At 43.1% G+C, this 25,725-nt stretch overlaps 1 protein-coding gene across 1 annotated transcript in view; it reads right to left on the reverse strand.

The window, feature by feature from the left end:
• LOC132124024 (probable G-protein coupled receptor 158) overlaps positions 1-25,725 on the reverse strand; it is a 164,901-nt gene that overhangs the window by 81,399 nt on the left and 57,777 nt on the right. The window contains exon 3 of the mRNA XM_059534757.1: positions 18,627-18,729. Coding sequence (XP_059390740.1) covers positions 18,627-18,729 — 103 coding nt within the window. The remainder of the gene's footprint in view (positions 1-18,626; positions 18,730-25,725) is intronic.

The following is a 25,725-nucleotide window of genomic DNA, read 5'->3' on the forward strand; positions in this document are numbered from 1 at the left end:
TGGGGGTATGTGATGAGTGGGGCGGGGCCGAGAGCCGTGGGAACAGAGTTAGGCTGGTGGAGTAACTGAAGATGAGCGACACCTGCACCACTCACTGATCTCGATTACCGCAGAGGAGCTCAGAACCGGTGAGTGGTGCAGGTGTTGCTTGTCTTCACATTTCCCTTCCTAATTCTCTTATTACTACCAGCTCTCCACCTGATCGAGGTTAGGTGGGAACTTCCTGCATTACATTCTTTTAAAATCCACGTAAGTTGTAAGTGTGTACACTGAGCACTTTGCGCACTTTCTAAAATCTACATAAGTGGTGAGTGTGCACGCAAGACTCTGCGCACTTTCTAAAATCCTGTACAGTAAGGGCTACACGTATTAGCTTTGTTCCCTTTCTCTGAGTTGGTTAAACCCTGGTACCTTGGGCTCCACTCCACAACATTGGGAGCTTGAGTTCTCTCCCCTTTTGAGAAGTTGAATACCTCGCTCCGTGGGCTGTTCTTGTGGTAGTTTAGCAGCATTCCCCTTTTACCAAAAGGTTTGCCTATGAGCGCGCCACTCATTTTTTAATTTGTAGTTCTCCTCTCTTGTGAGAGTTAAGTTCTCCATTTTTCCAGAGCACCTGGAACCAGCAACATCAGGTGAACTAGGCCTTTCCTCCGCCTCTCTGATGCGTTGAGTTTTTGGCTAGCTTGCAGTACGCTTAACCTTCTGACTCTAACAATCATGCTGTAGGTTGAGCCCCCTCTCTCATTGAGAAGCTGGGTTTATGCTCCCTCAGCTAGGTAACCTACTGTTAGCAGTTCCAGCATTGGAACAAGCTGTAGGTTGAGCCCCCTCTCTCAGTGAGAACTGGGTGTGTTGCTCCCTCAGATATGTAAATTACTGCTAGCTGTTCCAGCGTTGGTACATGCAGAAGGTCAAGATCCTCTCTCATTTGAGAGCTGGGTGTTTGCCCCTCCCCTCGGCTAGATATTTACTGCTAGCCACTCCAGCACTCCAGCAATCCACGCTGTGGTAAGTTCGCATGCTTGTACTCTGCGTTCTTTTCTAAAAACCTATATGGTAAGGGCTTTGCGCGGTTGCTTTGTATCCTTTCTTGAGCTGGTAAAAGCCCTGTTTATCTTGAGCGCCACTCCACCTATGTATCCTCAAGATAACTATTTAAACAGGGTGTTGCTACTAGGGATCTGTTGAGACAGTTCCTTCAGCAAGCTTATGCGACAGCAAGTGGTAGCCCCTGTGTGACAGGCCAAGACTTAGTATGATGCTAGGTTCTTGGTTTATCCCTTTAAAGGAATCTATTCTTGATTCCAAGCCTTGAGCTCTACCCTGGGCTAAGGAGTCTGGCCCTAACAGGTAAGTTTGGGTATGTAGCCTAGGCCTTTGGCCGTAAGGGATAATGTCACGGACAGCTGTCAAACGTCCCAGGGGCAACTCCCATGGAAATGGTAGAGTTGGTACTTACTGCTCTCCGTGGTTCTGGCCTGCACTCCCCTCAGCATGGTGGCATGGGTATACTGTTCCCCATAGCGACCCCTAGAGGACACTATTTGAAGTTCACTTGAAAGGGAACGTCTCAGGTTACAGATGTAACCACGGTTACCTGAGTAGGGAACGAGACTCCAAATTATACTATAGTCTCACCGGTAGTGACGTCATGGGCTGTTGTCGGCTAAAATATTGTTGGTGGTTTTCAATGTATGCTTTAGACACGGGTCATGATGAGGTGTTCCCCATAGCAATCCCTAGAGGACGCAGTGTCTCGTTCTCTACTCAGGGGAACCATGATTACATAAGTAACCTGAGACGTTTTTAAAGAAAATCTTTACATATGAAATTAGCAATGACACTTGCTTACAGGCCGCAGGTCTGCTGTCAGTCCAACATACTGCAGTTTTTTTTTATCTGCAGAATGTATTTATTTATTTTTAATAACAGCTTTTTTGTGAAGCTGATTTAAATTGTTACATTTTTTTAATCACTCTGAAATTAGCAGGTATTATAGATGTGTTAAAAACTTCAGCTGACCGGGACTCTTATGAAGGAAGTGCAGAGGAGCAGGTGCTACATACAGCAAGAAACAGCACAAGAGACTTTTTAACTGACTTTTATTGAATACTAAATTTTATTCTTACATTGTGAGTTCCTGCAATGTGTGCAAGGGGCGAACAATAAGGCTGTGTCGGAGAAAAGGTGTAGAAGACTTTGAATATAGTTGTATGGATGGACAACATTTATGATAGTTCTTTGCTAATTATTTATACCTCTTTTTGAATTTTGCAGTATAGCTCAATCCATTTGCATTAGGGTTGTGCCGATGGACGATATCACCGTCCATCGTGATGGCTGACTGACATCACGATGGAGAGACACCATCGTGATGCCACGCCCCCGCCCTGCTGCGAGTCGAGACCATAGACTGTAAAAAATACACACACTAATCCTAGTCTCTTCTATAGACTATAGTTAATCTAAAATCTTTGCAGGAATTGCTCTGTAAATTAAATTGAGAATATTACTAATGCATATATGCTATTTTAAATACTCACTGTAGTCTATGCCAGAGACGTGACGTGTGTTAGTATGTGAAAATACGGTGTGAGACATTTGATCTTGACATTGTTAGAATCTTGTCTTTTTTTACATGTTAAACACTGTACATTTATTTTTAATTTTGTACAAGAAAACAGGCCTTATTAATGAATTATTAGTATCCTATTGTAGTGTCTCGGGAGATCGTGCTCATTGTTAGATGTGTGGCTTTACTGCACTGAAGCGGCAGTTTAAACCCAGAATTCAGCGAACGTCAATTAACTTTTGTCTGGTTAATAAATACCTTTAAAGACAATTTTCCTTGACCATGATGTCAAATAAAATGAAAGAATGAAGGTAATTCAGATAACACAAATTTATTAAAACACAGAAGAACAACAAAGAACAAGAAAACGGGAACAACACTCAGACGGAAACGCGGGATTTACATACATAGACCATGATTAAATTTCGATGTTTCTGGCCAGAAATACCAACATGCTCACTTTGTCTGGTTTTAATAAGCTGCGAATTGGAGTAACTACACTTCCCATTGTGCTGAAGACCCGCTCTGATGGAGTACTGGTAGCACATATGCACAGATATTTCCGTGCTAATCTGGCCATGAACGGAAACCTTTTTTCGTTCGTTTTCCACCAAGTCAGTTGGTCCTCTTCCCCATCGATGGCCATTTCCTGCAGGTAAATGGTCATTTCCGACTCGACCTTTTGCTCATCAGTGAGCGTGGCTGCAGCTGCTGTGACTGCTCTCTTCGCAAGAAGGCTGCCTAAAGACCACTTTTTTTTCTTAGGCACGGTGGCGACGCCGGCATCTGGTTCCTCTCCATCTTTTCCAGCATGTGATGGACCTGGTGTTGGCCTTGGCAGCGACAGATCAATCTCTTTCACAATCTCTTCCACTATTTCAGATTTTGTAGAATGAAGTTCGGGAGGTTTCATATGGTCCCCTCGGTACCTCTGGTCAAGCAGTGTTGCTTTACGCATCATCCTCTGGATGGTGTCATCCCCATATCTGCCTTCCATCTGCTCCAGGATGACACGCTTCAGGTCGGCTGTCAGTTTAGAATCATCACCTGACTCCTCCAGGACACCTTCTAAATGGGCCAACATGGGCAGCAGTGAGGACACAGTTACGTAATTTTCTCCAGAGAGAATGTCTGTGAAGTCCGCTACTGGCTTCAGCGCGTTGTTCACAGATTCCAGAACACTTATATCTTGCCATGTCAGCTGGGGGTGTGGGCGGCGGCTTTTGTCTTGGGCAAACACACGTTTGATGGCTTGCTCCTGCTCCAGCATTCTCTCCACCATTTGCTGTTTTGAGCCCCATCGTGTTGCACAGTCCTGTCAGTAAAGATGCAGTAAATAATAAAATACATATTAAATAATTCAAACAATATTTTTTTTTTTTTTTTTTTTTTTTACATTTTTTTAAAAATAGTTTTTAAATAATTTGTTCGTTGTTAGATAACGGTTTTAAAAATTACCGTGATCAGTGAGTGCTCAGGGAGTTTCATTTCCACTTGTGCTTTCTGCAGTTCACGTCGCCATAGCCAGCTGTGCGAAAACGCAGTGTTGACTGCCCGGCAAACCCCGAAAGCTCGGTCTGTGCTGGCCCTCTGTTGTGCAAGCGAGTTGTTTATGGCCAGGTTCAAGTTGTGCCCAAAGCAACTTAACCATGGCCATTTCAACTGCCGGATGGCTGCAACAATATTCGCCCCATTGTCGGTAGTTATACAGGCAATTTGTTTCTCCTGTAGTTTCCAATCATTAATTGCCTCGCGCAGTGCATCTTCCAAATTATCTGCTGTATGGCTTTCGGGCATGAAACAAGTTTGTAAGCATTTGGACTGCAGTGTCCACTCTTTATTTACATAATGCACTGTCACTGACATGTAGGGCATCATATTGCAGCTGGACCACATGTCCGTTGTCAGGGCCAAATATTCTACATCACCCAGCTTTTTCGTGATGTTACTTCTAACCTCGTTGAAAAGGTTTGGGATAGCCGTCTTTGAGAAATATTTCCGACCTGGCAGCTCATACTGTTTATCAAAGGTATGCAGCATGGCCTTGAACGACGGCTTCTCCACTGTATTGAACGAAACCATTTCTTTGGCCAGGAAGCGAGTTACCGCATCTGTCAACTGCCTCCATCTGTCACTGTCGGTTTTATATTTAGTGCCTTTTGCAAAAGCCCCAGTTATCGTCTGCTGGCCCTGGCTAGCTTTTTTGCTAGGTCCAGCACGTGCAGGCAAGGTGGCATATTCTGCTGGATGGCGAACACGCAAGTGGTCATGAAGATTGGTCGTTTTCCCATCTTTTGCGCGGATCACACATGAGCAGATCTTGCACACAGCTTCAGTCAGGTCCCTTGGCTGCCCACTCTCATCAGGTCTAAATCCAAAAAATTGCCATATAGGCGAAGTAGTACCCTTTTTAGCAACCAATACCAACGCCATTGTATCAACTCTTTAAGTGGAAGGACGCTACTTTTTTCCCACACGTGCAACCTATTGAAAAGCCCGGATGACGAAATTATAGTTTTTAAGAAGAAAAAAAAAATATGTAAAAAGATATATTGAAAATATATTAAAAAGTGCACAACTCTTTTTAAGTGTAAGGACGCTACTTTTTTTCCCCCTTACGTGCAACCTATTGGAAATCTCGGATGAGTCATTAATTGGGAAATAAAATAAATAAATTAATAAATAAAAAAAAACGAATACTAATTATATAATAACGAAAAATAAAAAATACCCCCCCATCCCCCCCCAACGATATCATCGTCCATCCCGATGTTTTACTCTAAACATCGTCAACTGCCAATTTAAGGGACATCGCCCAACCCTAATTTGCATTCAGTTCTGTTAAACTTCTCTTTAGGGCTTTTCAAACTCTGCTTCATACCAGGTTAACATCATTCTAAATCACACGTTTAAACCTGGGTAACAAAACATTTCTCACTTGTAGTTTAGCGGGGTTATCAATGGGTATCACCCGAGGTTATAAAACCCTCTTAATTGATCTTGTACTGTACCTCATATTTACATGTTTCGGACAGTCACAGAATCACTGCACATTGTGTAAACAGTTGTTTCAGCATTTGAAAGAAAATAATATCATATGGGGACAGAAAAAAAGTCAGTGAAGATTAGAATTTTATTATTACCTTTGTAGTCCAAAAAGCCTACTCAGGGAAAAAATAATAACAATAATAATAAAAAAATCAGCAATATATATTATCAGGATGTTCAATGCTAGAGCCATTATGTAAACAGGTTGTGTGATGCATGTCCAATCAATGACACTGATAGCCCAAATATGCAATAAGTACCTGGAGTTACAGTGTTAAAATACAATTTATGAACACCCATGATTAATTATTATCCTCTGAGTAAATCAAAAGCAGTGTGAAACATGAAACAACATAACCCAGAATTATGTTTGCTTGTGGATTAGAATGACCTAGGGATAACTTTCGCAAGTGCAAAAAAACTTTGTGTGTGTGTCACGTTAATGAACTTTCGTTCCCTTATTTGGTCACCTTCCTCTTCTTGTTTTAGTTAATTGATTATTCCCCACCTGTCTCCAGTTCCCTCATTACCTTCTGTGTCTATAAATTCCCGTTCTGTTCAGTTTCTCCTGGTCCGTGATTGTTGATGTATCGTTGTTGATATCATTATGTAAATGTGTCTAAGCTGAATATATGTAAATGCATGCGCGTAATTTGCACGGGGGTTACGGGGGTCATGACCCCCCCAAAAATCAGATCCAGCTAATATAACCCCCCCAATATCATCACATCATTCAGATTAAAATAGATATGAAATATTCAGAATGAATACTTTTGTTCATTTTCTTTATTAATTTCATTTGCCAGCAAGAAAGATAGTATCATATTTTAAATAATCTGTAATGTACCCCCCGCCCACCGCACCGATTTGGTATTACCAAAGTCTCTGGTATTACCCAACCCTCTTTCTGTACCAAGTTTGTTCACTATTTTGTGCAGTCGATGGGATGAATGGTTGGAGAAAGCTGACGGAAAGATGAAAAGGACACTGAAAGGCAGCCAGACAACGATTTTTCATTGTTTGTCGACACCAGCCAAAAAAAAAGAAAAAAGAAAAAAACGGAGGTACCCTTAAAAAAATCCTGACCAAACGGAGGTACCCTTAAGTTAGCTGTTAAGTTAGCTCAGCATTTCTCAAAGTGTGGGGAATAGAAACATGACAAACAGGTTTTGTGCCCATCTTTTTAATTCCTTTATTTATTGACCATACACTCAAAACAAAGACACATTTAAATGTAAGCCTTGACGTTACTTAACCTCTTCACACGTAAGTTTAAAAGTATTTCAAGGCTACCATTATTGATCGTAGTATCGCTTTATGGTTCCCATGGAGACGCGCCATTCATTGCTTGTCACACCGTAGCCACAATAGTGCTGAATGACTGATGATCTGCTTTTATTTCCTTTTTTATTCAAAATTTCACAAATGTGTTAGCTATAGCAGGATATATCTGATATTCCGATTGTCAAATATGTGGATGTGTTTTGTTGTTCAAACACCTTTATAACGATCGCATTACTTGAGCTGTATGCGCAACGTATTTTAGGTATCTATCTTATTAAAATACCTAAAAAAATACGTACATTATTAGGAATTTACCATCTCTGGTTCAATTTGAGATTATTTTTATTTTTGTTTGTTTGTTTGTTTTTTTGTTGTTCTTTTTGCATGGATTTTGCAAAGTGTCAAAATGAATCAAAGCACAACTAGGTTAATGTTAGTCCACACTTGTATTGATGTTATCAGAGGCTAAATGCAAACACAATTATTATTATTTTTTAATCTAATTTTGAGTCTTATTTCATGCAAAGTGATAATATAATTGCACTTTCATTTTCTTTATTTGAAAATTTTTAATGCTGTTATTTGATGTTAAGTTTTTAAAATGTGATGTTAATAAAATACATTTTAACAGTTAAACTTAAAGCCTAGTTTATTAACATTTTGTTGGGGTGATTGGGGACAGGTGGGGCTCGAAACCCTTTCCTACCTCTGAAGTGGGGAATGGCAGAAAAGTTTGAGAAACACTGAGTTAGCTGATGATTTGTTTTGTTGACTGGAGTTGGCTGGCTAGATGTTCGTTTGCCAGTGTCCTATGAGGTAAAGCCAGAGGGTGCCAGGGACTGTGTAGAACCAATGTCACTGAATTGTAACTGCTGTTTGCTCCAATACAGTCACCCGTTTTTGGGGGGATTGCATAATTAAATTATGCAAATTAGCATGTTACCTTTTACACAAGAAAATAATACAATAAATTAATAAATAAATAAATATGCCGCGAGTTTAACCCCCCCAATGGTAGACCCAAAGTTACGCCCTTGTGTAAATGTGACTTGTATGTAAATGTAACTTAATTTTCTTTGTTATCGTCAGTAAACTCATCTTTTCATCCCGATCCCCCTCTAGCACTTTCTTTCGTTTAGCACTACACCTATTTGTAACAGAATCACGGACCAAAACAGTATAGTTTATTTTAGCTGCGTTTTTCTTTCTTTTTGGTTTTTTATTTTAGTTTTCCTCCCTCTGCCGGAATGGCCATCCCAGCAGTCCGTCTCCTATGTCTGGAGCAACTGGACCGTTCGCTGGAGGACCATACCAGGGACTTTCTCGATCTGGCGTGCCTTACCCACTTCCCCGACCGCTCGCTCTCCAACTTTTTCTACACCGGCCTGAGCGAGCGGAGTAAGGCACGCCTACCAGCGAACGGTCCCCGAGAGGATTTTGCCGCTTTCGTGGAGTGGGTGCTGGAGAAAAATGGATCTTCATGGACCATCAGCACCGCCGAAGAGGATATCTCCAGCCCCACTCCCGACCCAGAGACCAGCCAGCAACCATCAAGCCCCACTCCCGAGCCAGAGCCCACCGCAGCCGCAGAGCCCGAGCCAATTCAGGACGTCGAGAGCGCGACTGACCAGGTGTGTGAGCCGGCAACACCGTGCATTGTGGGAGTCCTAGTGGAGATCGAGGGCGTGGAGGAAAGCCCTGCCCACACTCCTGCGACTGAGGGTGAGCTGTATGCGATCTCAGGAAATATGGAGCAACTTATGGATTTAATGGACTGGTCTATGGAGGTAATCCCTAATCTTCCTGTTTCTCCGCTGGTTCCGTCCAGCCCTGATCCCCCTGTATACCCTCTCAGTCTCCCACTCCTACCTCCTCCAGTCAGTTCCTATGCTCCATTTCCGCTGGTTCTGAATTTTCTGTTTCTCCGCTGGTTCCGCCCAGCCCTGAGTTTTCTGTTTCTCCGCTGGTTCCGCCCAGCCCTGAGTTTTCTGTTTCTCCGCTGGTTCCGTCCAGCTCTGAATCTTCTGTGTCTCCTGTGTTCCCTCCCAGCCTCCCTCTCCCACCTCCTCCTGGACCTGCCGGTCCCTCTGCTCCACTTCCGCTGGTTCCGTCCTGCCCTGATCCTCCTGTCTTTCCTCCCATCCTTCCTCTCTCTCCTCCTCCTAGACCAGCCAGTTCATCGTCATCCCTGCTGGTGCCAGTCAGTCCCGCTGCTCACCCTCAGTCCGTGCCATCTGGGCGCGATGGTTCGCCGCTGGACTGCCAGTCTCCAGCTCTGCCTTGGCGTGTTAAGGCCCTGTCTCCGCCTCCAGCCTCCGAGCCCTGGACTCCTCCTCGGTCCTTCGACCCAGTGGCTCCGCCTTGGCTCTTAGCTCCCTCGTCTCCACCGTGGCCTGGCATCCCACCTGCTCTACCGGGCTCCCTCGTCCCTCCGGCTCCACCTTGGTCAGTTGTCGACCACCTCCTTCCCTCTGGTTCCATCATCATCCTCAGTCACTCCGGCTCCACAGCGGTCTTCCAGGACCCCGCCTCCGCCGTGGTCGCCAGAGCCTTCTGCTCCACCTAGGCCCTCCGGATCCTCGACGTCACCCTGGCTCTGCGGCTGTGCTGCTCCATCTTGGGCTCCTTACCCACCGGTGCAGTCTCCGCCTGTCGGCCCCCTGGTGTCCTCGGCCACTTCACCATGGCTCCTCCCGCCGTCGACTCCACCATGGATCTCCGTCCTGGCTGGTCTCTGGTGGACCATCTGGCTCCTCCTGCTCCGGGCTCCTCCCTGGCTCCTCCCTCCATCCACTCCGCCCTGGTCCCTACCTCCATGCTCCCTCGTCACCTGCTCCAGGCCTGCTCCTCGCCCGCCTCCAGAACCCCCACCCTCCCTCCGCTGGTATTCCTCTTGCGGTGCGAGGACACACCGTTCCGGGAGGGGGCGAACTGTCACGTTAATGAACTTTTGTTCCCTTATTTGGTCACCTTCCTCTTCTTGTTTTAGTTAATTGATTATTTCCCACCTGTCTCCAGTTCCCTCATTACCTTCTGTGTGTATAAATACCCGTTCTGTTCAGTTCCTCCTGGTCCGTGATTGTTGATGTATCGTTGTTGATATCGTTATGTAAATGTGTCTAAGCTGAATATATGTAAATGTGACTTGTATGTAAATGTTACTTAATCTTCTTCGTCAGTAAACTCATCTTTTCATCCCGATCCCCCTCTAGCACTTTCTTTCGTTTAGCACTACACCCATTTGTAACAGTGTGTGTGTGTTTCCCAAAATAAACAAAATCCTACAGGATTGGAAAAACATGAGAGTCTGACTTTTTTTTATTTTGGGTGACCTTTAACATTATCTTGCTATAATATATGTAACAAAAACTAACTGATGACATGAGACCATATATACAAACTATTTTAATCTTGAAAAAAGCAGGATAATGAAGGTGAGACATAAGACATCAACATTATTCAGAAAGCTGAGAGGATGATGGCTCAGTAGAGCAGATAAAAAAAGAAAAACACCGCAAACTTCTCCCAGGAACACACTTATCAGAGATCACTGGAGAAGATCCAGAGAGAAGCTATCACAGATGGAGGACCTGTGGTGAAGTCCACATGTCTATTTGCCTCTCTACTGTTCTCTGCACAGTATGGAAGGAATGTAGCTTTACAACCTGTTCTAAAAGCAGATAAAACATTCTGACTTTCACCACAACTACAAATTCATAGCAAAACTGTATGAATAGTCTCACATAGCCAGATTTCTTACATCATAGTATCAGCCTCACACTGCAGCTTAAAACAATGGCAAATAAATTAATCACTGTATATAAAGTAAGAGTTTTAAAGATGGCAATATGAAATATAAAAAGGAAAACAAACTAGAACTTTTAGACAATGTTGTGGTCCAAGAGGTGTGAAGGAAGACCCTGTGGGTGTCAGATGTGCTGAGGCCCCTGCTGAGGGCCAGATTCTGCAAGCATACTACTGTTGATTCCATGTCTTTTTTTTCTTTCTTTTTGCATACTTTTCAAACCCTAGAGTGACAGGTTCTGAGCAAAGAACTAATCAATTAAACATAAGGGGTGTGGTTTTGTAGTGCTCCGATAAGAGGCAACTGATGCTAAGTGTAAAAAAAAAATAATAATAATAATTAATTAATTAATTAATTAATTAAATAAATAATAATAATAATAATAAATAAAAAAACCTTGTGCATGTCTGAAAGGGTGAATAAAATATTTATGTAAGATATTGCATCTACCTGCACAGTGGGGTTCACTGAAAATCTGGAATTTAAATCTAATTTAAACCAGAAATCAAACAGAAAGTTTTTAATCATTTAAACAAAGGATAATTATGACACTGAATAAAGAAGCCATTAAAGCAAAAGAGACACATCTGCTAAAGCATTTGGAAATTCATATGAACTTTTAAGACAAACTGTTATTACGTTACAAAAAATGCAAAATACAATATTTTCATAAGTAGACTTTTGTAGTATTTGACAGATATGTGTAGACTTATAGATGGATAAACATATGGACAGACAGGACATCAATATCATTTTCATGAGAATATGGTTGGCAGTCTTATTGTATAAACGTAGCATACATGTTGTAAGTTTCATATCTTGTTCTGTCCATATTGTGAGCATGGCATGGCTCATGAATTGAGAAATCAAAATTCCCTTGATCTTTTGAGATATAAGAGATCATTGTAGAATTAAACATCCTGTAAGTTTCAGATCTCAAAACTTTCTTGTTAGTCTAAAAAACAGCTAATATTTAAGCTAATCTACCAAAACGACAGGTTGTGGATTGTACCACTTTATGACGTAATAGTGTGGCTAAACTCCACCCCCACATAAGGAGATCCTAAAGGATATCTTAAGGGATCCCTTGAAACTAAAAGTTGATGCTGTGCCTAGTCGACTATATTAGATTCAACAGTAGTGTAGCACCACACAATTGTGATTAATGTGCAATACAAAAATATAATACAAAACAATAAAAAAGGCAGTTCATGACAGTACTGTGTTCGATACATTGTTATGATGATGTATCGTCAGAGATTTGACAATACTTGATACTGTGGCATGTGTGCAGCAGTGGACAGCACTTGATTTGAATACAAAAACACTGTTTGAAATGGCGTAGAAAAGTGCAAGATTTCTAAAAAAAAAAAAATAATGAATAGGGCATAATACATTTGTCACAAACACGCCAGGTTCCTCCTCCACACAATCACGACGCACACCCTCACCTGAGTACTAATCACCACCACCTGATCCGCATCACCTTCATCCACCTCAGCACCACAAAAGCCACACACACGCACTCAGTCATTGTCCAGTCACGTTCGCGACAAGATTATTCCTGCGCTAACTATTAGGACTAACTCCTCTTTACCTTCTCTCCAAGGATAACCTCCAAAGTCTCTTCTTCCGTCTTCTCTCCAAGGATTACCTCCAAGATCCTCCCAAAGACCCCACGGTGCATGTGTGTGGTACCCTCCTTCCCGACACGGATCCCAGCACCCATCCACTCCTTACTTCCCGCTCCTCTGCTTGTGTCCATTTAATAAACTACATCTTTCATCTGTTACTCCTCTGTCTCCGAGTGATCCGTAACAGATGACCGGACCAGCACCGAGAGACACAAGCATGAGCCTCACGGATCCCTTCCAGGAATTAGTAGATGCACTCCGCCGTACACTTATGTCAGCACCTGTATCACCACCACCAGCGAGCACTTCCGCGGATCCTTTCATCCCTCCTTCACCTGCCATGCACGCCAGTCCCATGGCACGGCCAGCGCCCTACTCTGGTTCGGCGGAGGAATGCAGCGGATTCTTGCTTCAGTGTTCACTGGTCCTGGAGATGCAACCGCTCTCGTACCCTACGGATCGAGCCAAGGTAGGTTTCATTATCTCCCAGTTACAAGGCAAGGCTTTACAATGGGCAGACTCTCTCTGGACCCAGAATAATCCTGTAACCCAGTCATATTCTAGCTTCATCGAACACATCCGGGAAGTTTTTCGGCAAACCTGCCTGGGACTCCTCTATAGGTGAGAGTTTATACAACTTGAAACAAGGGAATATTTCTGTCAATGATTATGCCTTGCAGTTCAGGAGTCTGGCGGCCTCTAGTGGATGGAATGAACAGGCCCTTCTCACTACCTATCGCCAAGGATTGGAGCCCAGAGTGCGGTTGCATCTCGCTGCATACGAGGATACCATCGGCCTCGAGCGATTCATCCAGCTGTCCATCCGCTTCGCCACTCGTATGCTGTCAGGCTTAGAAGAGCACCAGGGCCAGGCGCATTCCTCCTCTCCTCTCTGCCGGCCAGAGAACGTCAGCTCCCCAGAACCAGATTCTGGGTCAGCCGGCAACTTCATCTCCGGCGCCCTCTGCCGTCAACTCAGTCTCCCAACCTCGTCCACGGCGGCCGCTTACCAAATCCACACCATCACCGGCAGGCCGTTAAGCAAGAAGTATGTACGCCACTGCGTGGGTCCAATCTCTCTCCAAACTGGACTCCTTCATCATGAGAACATTCATCTGCTGGTTCTGGAGGATTCCACCGCTGACGTCATCCTAGGGCGCCCGTGGTTGGAGCAGCATAACCCGGTAATCTCCTGGAAGACTGGAGAAATCCTGAAGTGGGGCGAAGCCTGCTTTCAATCCTGTATCTCCGGCTGTCCAGTTCCCGTGGAACGTCTTTCCGAATCACTACCAGTCTACACCACCTCTATTGAAAGCCCTGTCGTCAACCAATCCATCTCCATACCCCAGTGCTATGCCCCCTTCAGTGATGTTTTCTGCCCGAAGCGGGCCTCCAAGCTGCCTCCACACCGGCCATGGGACTGTGCCATAGATCTGCTGCCGGGTGAACCAGTGCCTAGGGGACGGATCTATCCCCTATCCGTTCCCGAGGAGAAGGCCATGGAGGATTACATCAGGGAGGCGCTGGCTCAAGGATACATCCGCCCATCTACCTCCCCTGCTGCTTCGAGTTTCTTCTTCGTGGCCAAGAAGGATGGAGGTTTGCGGCCATGTATCGACTACAGAGCCCTGAATAAAATTACTCAGAAGTTTCGCTATCCTCTTCCCCTCGTCCCAGCGGCCCTAGAACATCTCCGTGGTGCCACTGTATTCTCCAAGTTGGACCTCCGCAGCGCGTATAACCTCATCCGGATATGTGAGGGGGACGAGTGGAAGACCGCCTTCATCACCCCTACTGGCCACTACGAGTACTGCGTGATGCTGTATGGGCTAGTAAACGCCCCCTCCGTATTGCAGGATTTCATGCATGAGGTGCTCCGGGATTTCCTCCATCAATTCGTCCTAGTGTATATCGATGACATCCTGATATATTCCCGGAGCCAGGCCGAACATTGACGCCACGTTGCGGAGGTCCTGCAACGCCTGAGGGACTTCCAGCTCTACCTAAAAGCAGAGAAGTGCTCATTCCATCAGCCCTCAGTGCAGTTCCTTGGCTATACCATCGACCGCAGTGGCATCCGGATGGACGAGGGGAAGGTAAGCGCCGTCCGGGATTGGCCCGTTCCTACCACCATCAAGGAACTACAGCGATTCCTGGGCTTCGCAAACTTCTACAGACGATTCATTCAGAACTTTAGTACCATCACCAGTCCTCTAACCAATCTCCTTCGTCAGAAGCCCAAGTCCCTGTCTTGGACTCCAGCTGCCACCGAAGCCTTCCAGGCCCTGAAGCTGGCCTTTACGACCGCCCCACTCCTTGTGGCATCCGGATGGACGAGGGGAAGGTAAGCGCCGTCCGGGATTGGCCCGTTCCTACCACCATCAAGGAACTACAGCGATTCCTGGGCTTTGCAAACTTCTACAGACGATTCATTCAGAACTTTAGTACCATCACCAGTCCTCTAACCAACCTCCTTCGTCAGAAGCCCAAGTCCCTGTCTTGGACTCCAGCCGCCACCGAAGCCTTCCAGGCCCTGAAGCTGGCCTTTAAGACCGCCCCACTCCTCGTGCATCCTAACCCAGATTTACCAATCGTCGTGGAGGTGGACGCCTCTACCACCGGAGTGGGTGCGGTCCTGTCTCAGCAGCAGGGGACGCCCAGCCGCCTCCATCCATGTGCCTTCTTCTCCAGGAAGCTCAACCCGGCGGAGGTGAACTACGACATTGGCAACAGGGAGCTACTTGCCATCAAGCTTGCCCTGGAGGAGTGGAGACATTGGCTGGAGGGAGCCAAACACCCCTTTCAAGTTCTCACTGACCATAAAAACCTGGAATACCTTAGGGCAGCCAAGAGACTCAACCCCAGACAAGCTCGCTGGGCGCTATTCTTCACCCGCTTCCAGTTCTCCATCACGTACCGCCCTGGGGCAAAGAAAGTCAAGGCCGATGCTCTGTCCAGATGTTACTCACCCGAAGAGAGGTCTGAGAACCCCGAACCCATCTTCCCAGACAAAGTTATTGTTGCCCCTATCACTTGGTCTGCCGAAACTCTACCTCCAGCCGAAACTCCTGCCAACGCTCCGCCGGGTTGCCCACCAGGGCACCAGTACATCCCCAGGACACGTCGCACTCCTCTCATCCACGCCACCCATACATCACTTGGCACTGGTCACCCGGGGGTCAATGAAACCCTCTCGTTGCTACGGGAACGCTTCTGGTGGCCCAACATGGCCTCGGATGTCAGAAGGTACGTGAGTGGATGTAACAGCTGCGCCATGTCCAAGAGTCCTCGCCATCTACCATCTGGCAAACTCCATCCTCTGCCCGTCCCCAACCGCCCGTGGTCACACCTGGGAGTGGATTTCATGACCGACCTTCCTCCCTCTGACAATAACACATGTATTCTGATTGTTGTGGATAGATTTTCTAAAGCATGTCGTCTTCTTCCTCTGAAGGGTCTCCCCACTGCCATGGAAATGGCAGAACTGATGTTTAACCATGTCTTCAGGTACTTCGGCATCCCAGAGGACATAGTGTCGGATCGGGGCCCCCAATTCATCTCCCGGGTATGGAAAGCATTTCACTCCCTCCTAGGTGTGGCCATCAGCCTGTCCTCCGGCTACCACCCGCAGTCCAACGGGCAGACGGAAAAGAAGGTTCAGGAGATCGGACGCTTCTTCCGTACCTTCTGTCACGGCCACCAGAACTCCTGGAACCAATTCCTGGGGTGGGCCGAGTACGCACAGAACTCCCTCTGTCAACCCACCACCGTACTCACACCCTTCCAGTGCGTACTCGGCTACCAGCCACCCCTGTTTCCCTGGTCTGGAGAGCCCTCTGACGTTCCCGCGGTTGACTATTGGTTCCGGGAGAGCGAGAGGGTCTGGGACACGGCCCATCACCAACTTCTACGGGCGCTCCGTAGACGCAGGACGGCAGCCGACCTTCGCCGTTCCGAGGCCCCCCAGTACCAACCCGGTCAGAAGGTCTGGCTGTCTACCCGGGACATCCGCCTGCGTCTACCCTGCCACAAGCTTAGTTCCAGATTCATTGGCCCGTTCACTATCACTCAGCAGATCAATCCGGTCACCTACAAACTGCAACTTCCTCCCGAGTACCGGATTCACCCCACATTCCATGTCTCACTCCTGAAACCTCACCATCCTTCTGTTCTTCCCTCCACAGAACCTGGCGAGACGGAAGCCCCCCCTCCTCTCCTCCTAGATGACGGCGCAGCCTACTCGGTCAAGGACATCCTGGACTCCCGGCGGCGTGGTGGGCAGCTTGAGTATCTAGTGGACTGGGAAGGCTACGGTCCAGAGGAACGCTCCTGGGTCCCACGCAACGACATCTTGGACCCCTCCTTGCTGGATACCTTCCAAGACACCCCAACCGACCAGCTCCCAGGGGTAGAGGACGCCCACCACGACGTCGGGGTCCCCGGCCCTCAGGAGCGGGCCCTGGGGAGGGGGGTACTGTCACAAACACGCCAGGTTCCTCCTCCACACAATCACGACGCACACCCTCACCTGAGTACTAATCACCACCACCTGATCCGCATCACCTTCATCCACCTCACCACCACAAAAGCCACACACACGCACTCAGTCATTGTCCGGTCACGTTCGCGACAAGATCATTTCTGCGCTAACTATTAGGACTAACTCCTCTTTACCTTCTCTCCAAGGATAACCTCCGAAGTCTCTTCTTCCGTCTTCTCTCCAAGGATTACCTCCAAGATCCTCCCAAAGACCCCACGGTGCGTGTGTGTGGTACCCTCCTTCCCGGCACAGATCCCAGCACCCATCCACTCCTTACTTCCCGCTCCTCTGCTTGTGTCCATTTAATAAACTACATCTTTCATCTGTTACTCCTCTGTCTCCGAGTGATCCGCAACAACATTGGCTACAACAAGGTTTAATTTGGCCGCAGAAGAACACAACTGGGTTGCCTGAAAATTTGCTAAGTGTGTTACTTAGAGAGAGAGAGAGAGAGAGAGAGAGAGAGAGAGACTATGTACTGTAAGTATGAATTACCAGTTTTGTCTGACTTTCTCTATTAATAGTAAAGCAGTGCCTTTAATTTCTCAAGAAAAAAATTGTTACCAGTTCCTTGCGGAGAAAGAAAATGTTGCTCTAGAGCAATTAAGCTATTTAGTTGATAGCTTTAGTTAATTGTAGGGAAACGGGATAAGTTTGTGTTGCTGAATGTCTGTGTGTGTGTGTGTGTGTGTGAGAGTGTGTGTGTGTGTGTGCGTGCATGCAGCTACAGAGTGACTAACACTAGCGGCGCCAGTATTTTAATTGTAGGTGGGCCTCCAGAAAACTGGATGGGCCAGTTAAAATACCCCCCCCCCCGCCATAAAAAAAGCCTTCATCTCCGTTCTAGCACTTTTCTGAGGCACTGAGGACACCAACCATCTATCGCTGTCCTCAGCTGAGTGCTGAAGCAGACAATTTGCTGAATTTAAAATAAAATAAGCTGCTTTGTTTTGTTTTATGTTTCTTATTAGCAAAACTGTCTGTGTCTGTCTTGAATGAATGACGTCCACCAATGTCATTCATTTCATTGGATCACTTGCTGGTGACGATGCAGAGGCAACACGTGGGGTAGAAGCCGCTGATTGGCTGAGAAGCTTTCACTAAAAGCTTTCCTCGGGCTACTTATTGGATGAACCACTAGAATGAAAATCACTCCCTACTCATAGGCCTGGGCCAAAAATGGGTGGGCCCGGACCTAAAATGGGTGGGCCCAGGCCCACCCGGGCCCAATGGTAGCACCGCGGCTGGTGACTAAACGTGTGCGTGAGATTCAGTGAAGACACCACATTACTTTAGAACTCTTCAAATTAGATTTTTTTAAAAATAGAGAATGCATTAATTTATGCAATGAAAACCAACCACCGATGTTATGATGGTTTTTAAAAATATATTAATATGAGCACATTAAATTATAAATGTATTTAAACACATTATTATTTATGGGCTTAAAAACAAGATGCAAGCAATCAGAATATTGTACCTGGTGGGGAGTGCCTAATGTAAACATGAAACAAATGCCATTACCAATGTAATTCTGTGATAAAGTTATGGAGGCCCTTGATAATGCAAAGGTCATCTGCCTGATCTGCCAATAGTTAGAAATGGCCCTATAGTATGCAGTGTTTAATAAATAATAAATAATAAACTGCTATATGAAATTTATTGAAGATTGCATGAAATGGCAAGTTCTATTAAAAAACAATGCACATACATTGATCAATAACATTTTAACATACAACTTACTTTTAAAGCCACTGACTGCAACTCTGCTTGGATGATAAAAGCCGTTTCTGCAGTGACATTTATACTTGTCGAGCACAAATCCATGACCTGGGATAGGCAAACACTGTGGATGAAAAGAGAGAGGATGGAAATATAAAAACTTTCAGGAAGCAAGAAAAATACACCTGGGAAAAGCAGTTTTTTTTTCATTTTTGGATTTTTTTTTATTCTTCTAAAATATATTAATACTGTAAAACAAGAAGTTGATGGACACTATGGAAGCAGTGGCCTTAGCCGACAGTTATGCATGAAATACTTATTTTTCTCCCATTTACACTCAAAAAAAGGTTATGCTGCATATACAAAATATGACAGTTTTGCACTATTACAATAGAAAAAAAAATAATAATAAAAAACAGTTTTAAACCATGTAGTACCATGTAGTATCAGTACTTAAGATAGGTCCTACTAGTGATATTTCTACTAGAACATTATTTTTCAACAGTCACAAAGTAAGTTTCAAATCAAATATATTACCCACTGGCATTATGCAATTTCAGACGCAGCTACAGTGTTGTTTTCAATTAAGATGCTTTAGTAGCTACCTCTGTAGGCAATACAAAGTAAGGCAGTTCATAGGTTTTGGAACAGAGAGAAAAATTCTCTGCTTAATTCTGTGATCTGCACAGCTTCTTCTGTGTCAAGACATAGGACTAACTTTCTACTAATAGCAAAGAGCCACTGGGGAGGCTCGGCTGCCAACTCTAGAGCTGCAGTTCTGCTTTCAGCAGGTTCAGTATAAGAAAAGTGTGAGTTTGACTGAACGGATTTAAACAGTCCTCTGATATATAATATACAAACAGGGACAGTTTTGGCACAGATCTCCTCTCATGTGCCAATGAATAATTAATCTTAATTAAAGACAGGCTCATTTCCTGAATTCAAAAATAGTAATCATAATCCTCAGTATTTCAGGCCTGAGTGCATGTTTCATGACTCCAGTCCAGGGTCCAAAGTAGACATGTTGACCCCAGCTCAATACCGATCCACTCCAGCGCACACTTAACAAGCAATGAAGGACCAAAGCCTTCATATTTGAGCAGAACAGCAGCAACATCAGCTTTAATGAAGCATGGAATGATAGAACACTTACACAAATCCATCTTTAGAGAGAAAGGGGCTCTATTTCAGTCTTTCATGCTTTTATAGGATCAGTTTTTAAAAACAGATAGCCACAGGAGAATGGCCAGAGAGCATTATATGGGCTCACAGCTACAGTGTTGGGAGTAACGTGTTACAAAAGTAATGACATTACAGTAGTATATTACTCTTTCCTGTAACGCAGTAATATAACACATTACTAATACAATTTGGATAATATGATACTAGTTACAACCTCGGTAATGCAAGTTACAACATATTTTAAACCCAAAATTAAGTAAACAAATTGGCACCAGAGAAAAAGTTCCCCGGGTAAACAATTGTGTCTATTTCCTGCTGCTGGAATTCCATGGTTGAGATGACTGCAGAGACAGATTCTACATCTGTAACACGGAGACCGTTTTTTTTTTCAGTTCAGCAGAGAAAATGACAAAAAGGCATCAACATCAAGAAATAGCACGAGTAACTGAAGAAAGACCGGGAATGGTGCCACAAACACTAACTGAGAGAGCTGCAGGGCTGGAGGAGAAAAAGTATGCGGTGGAGAGCGCGGACAAGCACCAGAAATGAAGTTTAACTAAAATAACTAAATCTGTTTTTTAATTAAATTATAGTCTATATATAAAAAGAATGAGTATGTGAAATATATTTGATTTAAATAATTAACAGATTAACAAAACAAAGGGAAAAGACTTAGTCGATATGCTGCTGTGTTTGGTTCGTTTTTGTATGATACTGTGCTCAACAAACAAGTTCACGGAAAGGAAACCAAGATGACAGAAAACGGATCCCAAAATAAAAGTATTTTCTGCTATACAGAATTTCAAACGTTGCAGCCTGTTCATTATCAGAATAATATACAGTCAACCAAACATATAGATAGACTCATTAATTAAAATAGTCCAGTAAAATCTGTGTTAAGTACAAAGTACAAATTTACATTTAACATTTACAACCCTCTACTGTACATTGCGAGTAAATCACTCGCATATGCGACTAAATCTTCATTCTGGCGACTAAATGATGTCTAATATTAGCCAATGGCTAATAAATTATCAGATTTTACTCGCCAGTGTGTTAATTGGAGGCTAAGTATAAGTTTAGCACAGATATATTTTCACTCGCAAACACTGACTCTGACCGAGGGCTAGAGTTTCACTCTCCGTCAAGCGATCTTTGATATTTCTCAATTCATCTCAATGGATACGCAGCGCACCTGTATTTGATGTACCGTAAACTCTAGTGTGAAGGAGCACAAATCACCTTCACTTTCTCTCTCACACACACACACACACACACTCACACAGAGAGATAGAAAAAGAATGAGAGAGAGAGAGAGAGAGAGAATTGACGTGCTACATTTAAACAATATTCTTTGTTCTATTTTCCTGTAAAAATAAAAGCGTTCCTATGGAAGTCTTCAGTTTTTAAGAACTGCCAGGTTTTCCGGTAGTGGGTGGAGTTAATGCGCAAACGGCAATCCCATTGGCTGGCGCTCACCTATTATCGTCCCTGTTTTGATTTCAGCAAATCGGTTCAAGCGAACGCACAAAACCTGATTAATATTCATGAATCCAGCAGCTCATTAATCCTTACTAATCCTTAGTGTGTTTTATAGTTCTTATTATTAGAATTCATATCATTATTATCCTATCAGTATTTTTGTTAGTTTTTTCCCATTTTGTTTTTTTGTCAGAAACATTTAATGACAGAAAAAACAACCACCTCTCCAGTTAAAATGTTCAGTTAAAATGACTAATATGCATTCAAACATGGTTATCAAATTTACTTCTAATTACTTAAGTTATATTAAATAATACTTGATTATTATAAAGCTTGACTGACTGATGTTAAAAGTGTGTTAAAAAAACTGCACCATTTTACAAATATTATATATATATATATATATAATTTTTTTTTTTTTTTTTTTATCAGTCTGGCAAGTAAAGTAAAATATTTACTAGCCAATGGCGATTTAATTGCCAAGGTGTCCGTAGAGGGTTGATTTACATTTAATCATTTAGCAGATGTTTTTATCCAAAATGACTTACAAATAAGAACAATAGAAGTAATCAGACCAATGAGAGAACAACAACTGTATACAAGTGCCAAGACAAGTGCAGTACATGTAGCTATGGTGTTTTATTTATTTATTTATTTTTATTTAATTTTTTTTTAAGAATAGAATAGAATAGAATAGAATAGAATAGAATAGAAAGTACACTCAGTATGCAGTAAACAGAAGGAGGTTATGTGGAGTGAGATACTTTTGTTGTTGTTGATTATGAACAGTGAGAGCTTAAAATATCATATTTTATTTCTAGCTATGTTTGTCCCTGTAATTACAAATTCAAAAGTTTAGGGCTGGTAAGTTAATTATACTGTGAAATATTTTTTAAATATGTAATGTTGTTTAGATAAGATGTAATATATATATATATATATATATATATATATATATATATATATATATATATATATATATATATATATATATATATATATATATATATATATATATATAAAACGTCTGAAATGCAAAGCTGAATTTTCAGCATCCATTTCATCAATCACATGATCATCCAGAAATTGTTCTTGCTGATTTGCTGCTCAAGAAACATTTTATATTATTATTTATGTTGAAAACAGTTGTGCTGCTTAATATTTTTAAGACAACTGTAATTTTTTTCATGATTTTATGATGAATAGAAAGTAAAAAAAAGGATTCATTTGAAGTAAGAATATATATTTTTAACAATATAAAGGTCTTTACTGTTACTTTTGATCAAAAATGTGTATTTGCTAGATAAATATTAGATATTGTTTAACTCACCCTAATTAAACATGTAAAATAAATGTTATAAATGTTATAATATATTTTTTTTATATAAATGTTATAGATGAACTTGTTCTGACAGTTTAACTCCGAGTTCTTGCAATATTTTATTACCATTTTCTAAATTATAGCAAATAAATAATGAGAGAAATGTTGAAGGTGTCCAAATAAATTTTGGTTTGATTGTATATTACATTTTTACAGTGAAGACTATACCGTGCTATTTTACATTAAATTTTTCGGTTTCTATACCTGGATACCTACAAACTTGAAAAAACTTAAACATTGTGCAAATAGCACAAATAAATAAATAGAATAAACATACAAATGAAACAATTTCAAACAGGGCCCACTGGTACAACCTGCACCGGGGCCCCGCAAACCCCAGCTATGGCAGGTGTAGGTGTAGGTGGGGATCCGGAAGGCCGCGGAAAACTCTGGCCTATGCTGAGAGGAAAGGACAGGTTCTTCTGATAGTTCTGATAGTTCTCATGTAGCTGACAGCGGGCATTGAGCAGGTGAGAGCTTGAGCTGAGAACATTCTATCCTAATTAAAGCCAGACAGACACATCGCTGACACAGAGACTGGCAGATCTAAGCTGCTGGGAGGACACATGATGATTTCAGTAGCACAACACCTTCACATTGTTTACTTTTAATAAGCGTAAGAAAGTTAGAAAGAACATTTGATTGACCAAGTGTTCCCCAAAGCGACCCCTAGAGGACGCAGTTCGGAGTTCCCTCGAAAGGAAACAGTCTTTGTTGGGGCTGGGCGGGGTCTTTAATGATGGATGCAGCTCTTATGTGGACTCTGCTGTGATAAATGGCCTGCAGAAAGGAGAGTTGAGTCCTGATGATCTTCTCAGCAATCTCCACCACTCTCTGCAGACGTTTGCAGTTCCTCATTGTATGCACACAGTGATGGACCGCCAGGTATTTAAAGCTGCTCACCTTCTCCACTTCAAGCTCTCCGATAAAAAGTGGCTGGTGAGTTCTCTTTTTCTTCAAGTCCAATATCATCTGTTTTGTCTTGTCTGTGTTGAGGGTAAGATTGTTGTCCTCACACCATGTCACAAGACTGGCCACCTCCATCCTGTAGGCCACTTGATCCCCACCAGTGATCCATCCTATCACTACGGTGTCATCAGAGATCTTCAGTATGATATTGTCCATGTGGGAGGCTACACAGTCATGTGTGAACAGTGTGTAGAGGATGGGACTGAGAACACAGCCTTGTGGGGTGCCAAAGTTTGTTATGACAGTGTCTGAGGTCCTATTTCCAATCCTAACAGACTGTGGTCTGCCAGTCACGAAGTCTAGGAGCCAGTCACAAAGTGTGTAGTCCAAGTACAATCCATTTTTGGGTGTTGGGCCGATATGCGTACTGCAGTGGATCCAATATGTCCATCATACTGCTCTGAATGCGAGTCAGCACCACTCTCTCAAAACACTTCATAATGATCGAAGAGAGTGCTACTGGCCTGTAGTAGTTCAAGCAGGTCGGGGGCTTTTCTTGGGAAAAGGGAAAATATTTGTGGTCTTTGTGGTCTTGAAGCAGGTGGGGATGATGCTCTGACTGATGGAGAGGTTGAGAGCTTCTTGGCTCTCTGTAAGGCTAATGTTGCTAAAGCTACTATTTTTCACCAATGCTGCCTTCACGTGCTTTAAAAATTAAAAATTGCATATGAAAGCAATGTGAAGTCTACCGCTTGAATTTGTAGAGCTCATAATGTGATTATGAGCATGTGAAGGCACAATGAGACCAGCTATGCCGCTATTTTTATTACGCCGTGATTCCCGTCTGTGTAATTCATAAATGTGCATTTACTGAGGAATATATTTAGATTACGTGATATAGTCCTGTTTTACAGGAGCATGAGCTCTTGAAGCTCCACCCTCTTCTGAAAAGGAAGGCAGGAGCACCAGCTTATTTGCATTTAAAGGGACAAACTTTGAATTGCTCATATCCTAAACCTGGCAAATTCAACAAGCTATAAAATAATTATCTGTGGGGGATTTTGAGCTAAAACTTCACATACACATTATGGGGACAGCAGAGACTTATTTTATATCTTGTTTAAAAAAAAGGCATGATAGGACCCCTTGAAAAGGCTGCTTGTTTGGTGTACACCAAGGTTCAGGAGGCAGCGCTGACACTTATTCAAATTAACCATAATAACAGAGCAATCACACCAGAGTTTGTTTTAAGCAAAGCAAACCTTCCAAATTGAAATGCCCTAGATTTCATTAACTATCCCTCCATTTATTATTAATTAATTTATTATTATTTATTATTGACACACTATTTCCTAATAAATGCTGTACAGTTGCTTTGACACAATCTGTATTGTTAAAAGCGTTATGTAAATAAAGGTGACTTGACATGCTTATTATCCTCATAGCAGGTTGCTTTAATTAGTTTTTACATTGTTTGTTTGACAACTTTTACGCTCTTTTTTAGAAGAATATACAAGCATTAACAAACAGCTCTACCTCAAATTGGCCTGGGAGTAGAGAAACAATAACGCTGTGGTGGGGATCTATTTTTGTGACTGTCTAAACCAGCAGGAGGGCCTTTGAAAGTGCTTCTAAACATAGAACAGCAGCACACAGCACACAGCCCATCACTCTTGCATCTAACGGCCGACAGATCCAGATCCAGTTTCCAGGATGATATTACAAACAAAAGGTGCATCACAACAGGAAATGAAGCTCTGGGTGGCTTTCTGCAGCTTCCCTAGTCGGCGCAGAATGTTTCTGTCTGTTCATTAAGTCTCTGTGGAGTCAATGAGTCGATTTTCAGTATCTTCTCCTATTACAGCTTAATTTGTAGAGACAGCTATGAGTAAGCCATCGACTGACTCCCCTGAAAAGTGTAAACACTTTGTATCTGTGGTGATTTCAAAATATTTCGGTCAACCCAAACTGGTGACACTTTACTTTAAGGACCAGTTTTTATTAACTAGTTGCTTATTAGCATGCACATTACTAGCATATTGGCTGTTTATGAGTACTTATAAATCACATATTAATACCTTACTCTGCATATTTTAGATCCCTTACCTAAACATATCTAATGATATGATCATGCGCACCTAGTCAGTAAATCTGGTTCTGTGATTA

This window comes from Carassius carassius, chromosome 42 (genome assembly GCF_963082965.1).
Source record: "Carassius carassius chromosome 42, fCarCar2.1, whole genome shotgun sequence".
Taxonomy (NCBI): Eukaryota; Metazoa; Chordata; class Actinopteri; order Cypriniformes; family Cyprinidae; genus Carassius; species Carassius carassius.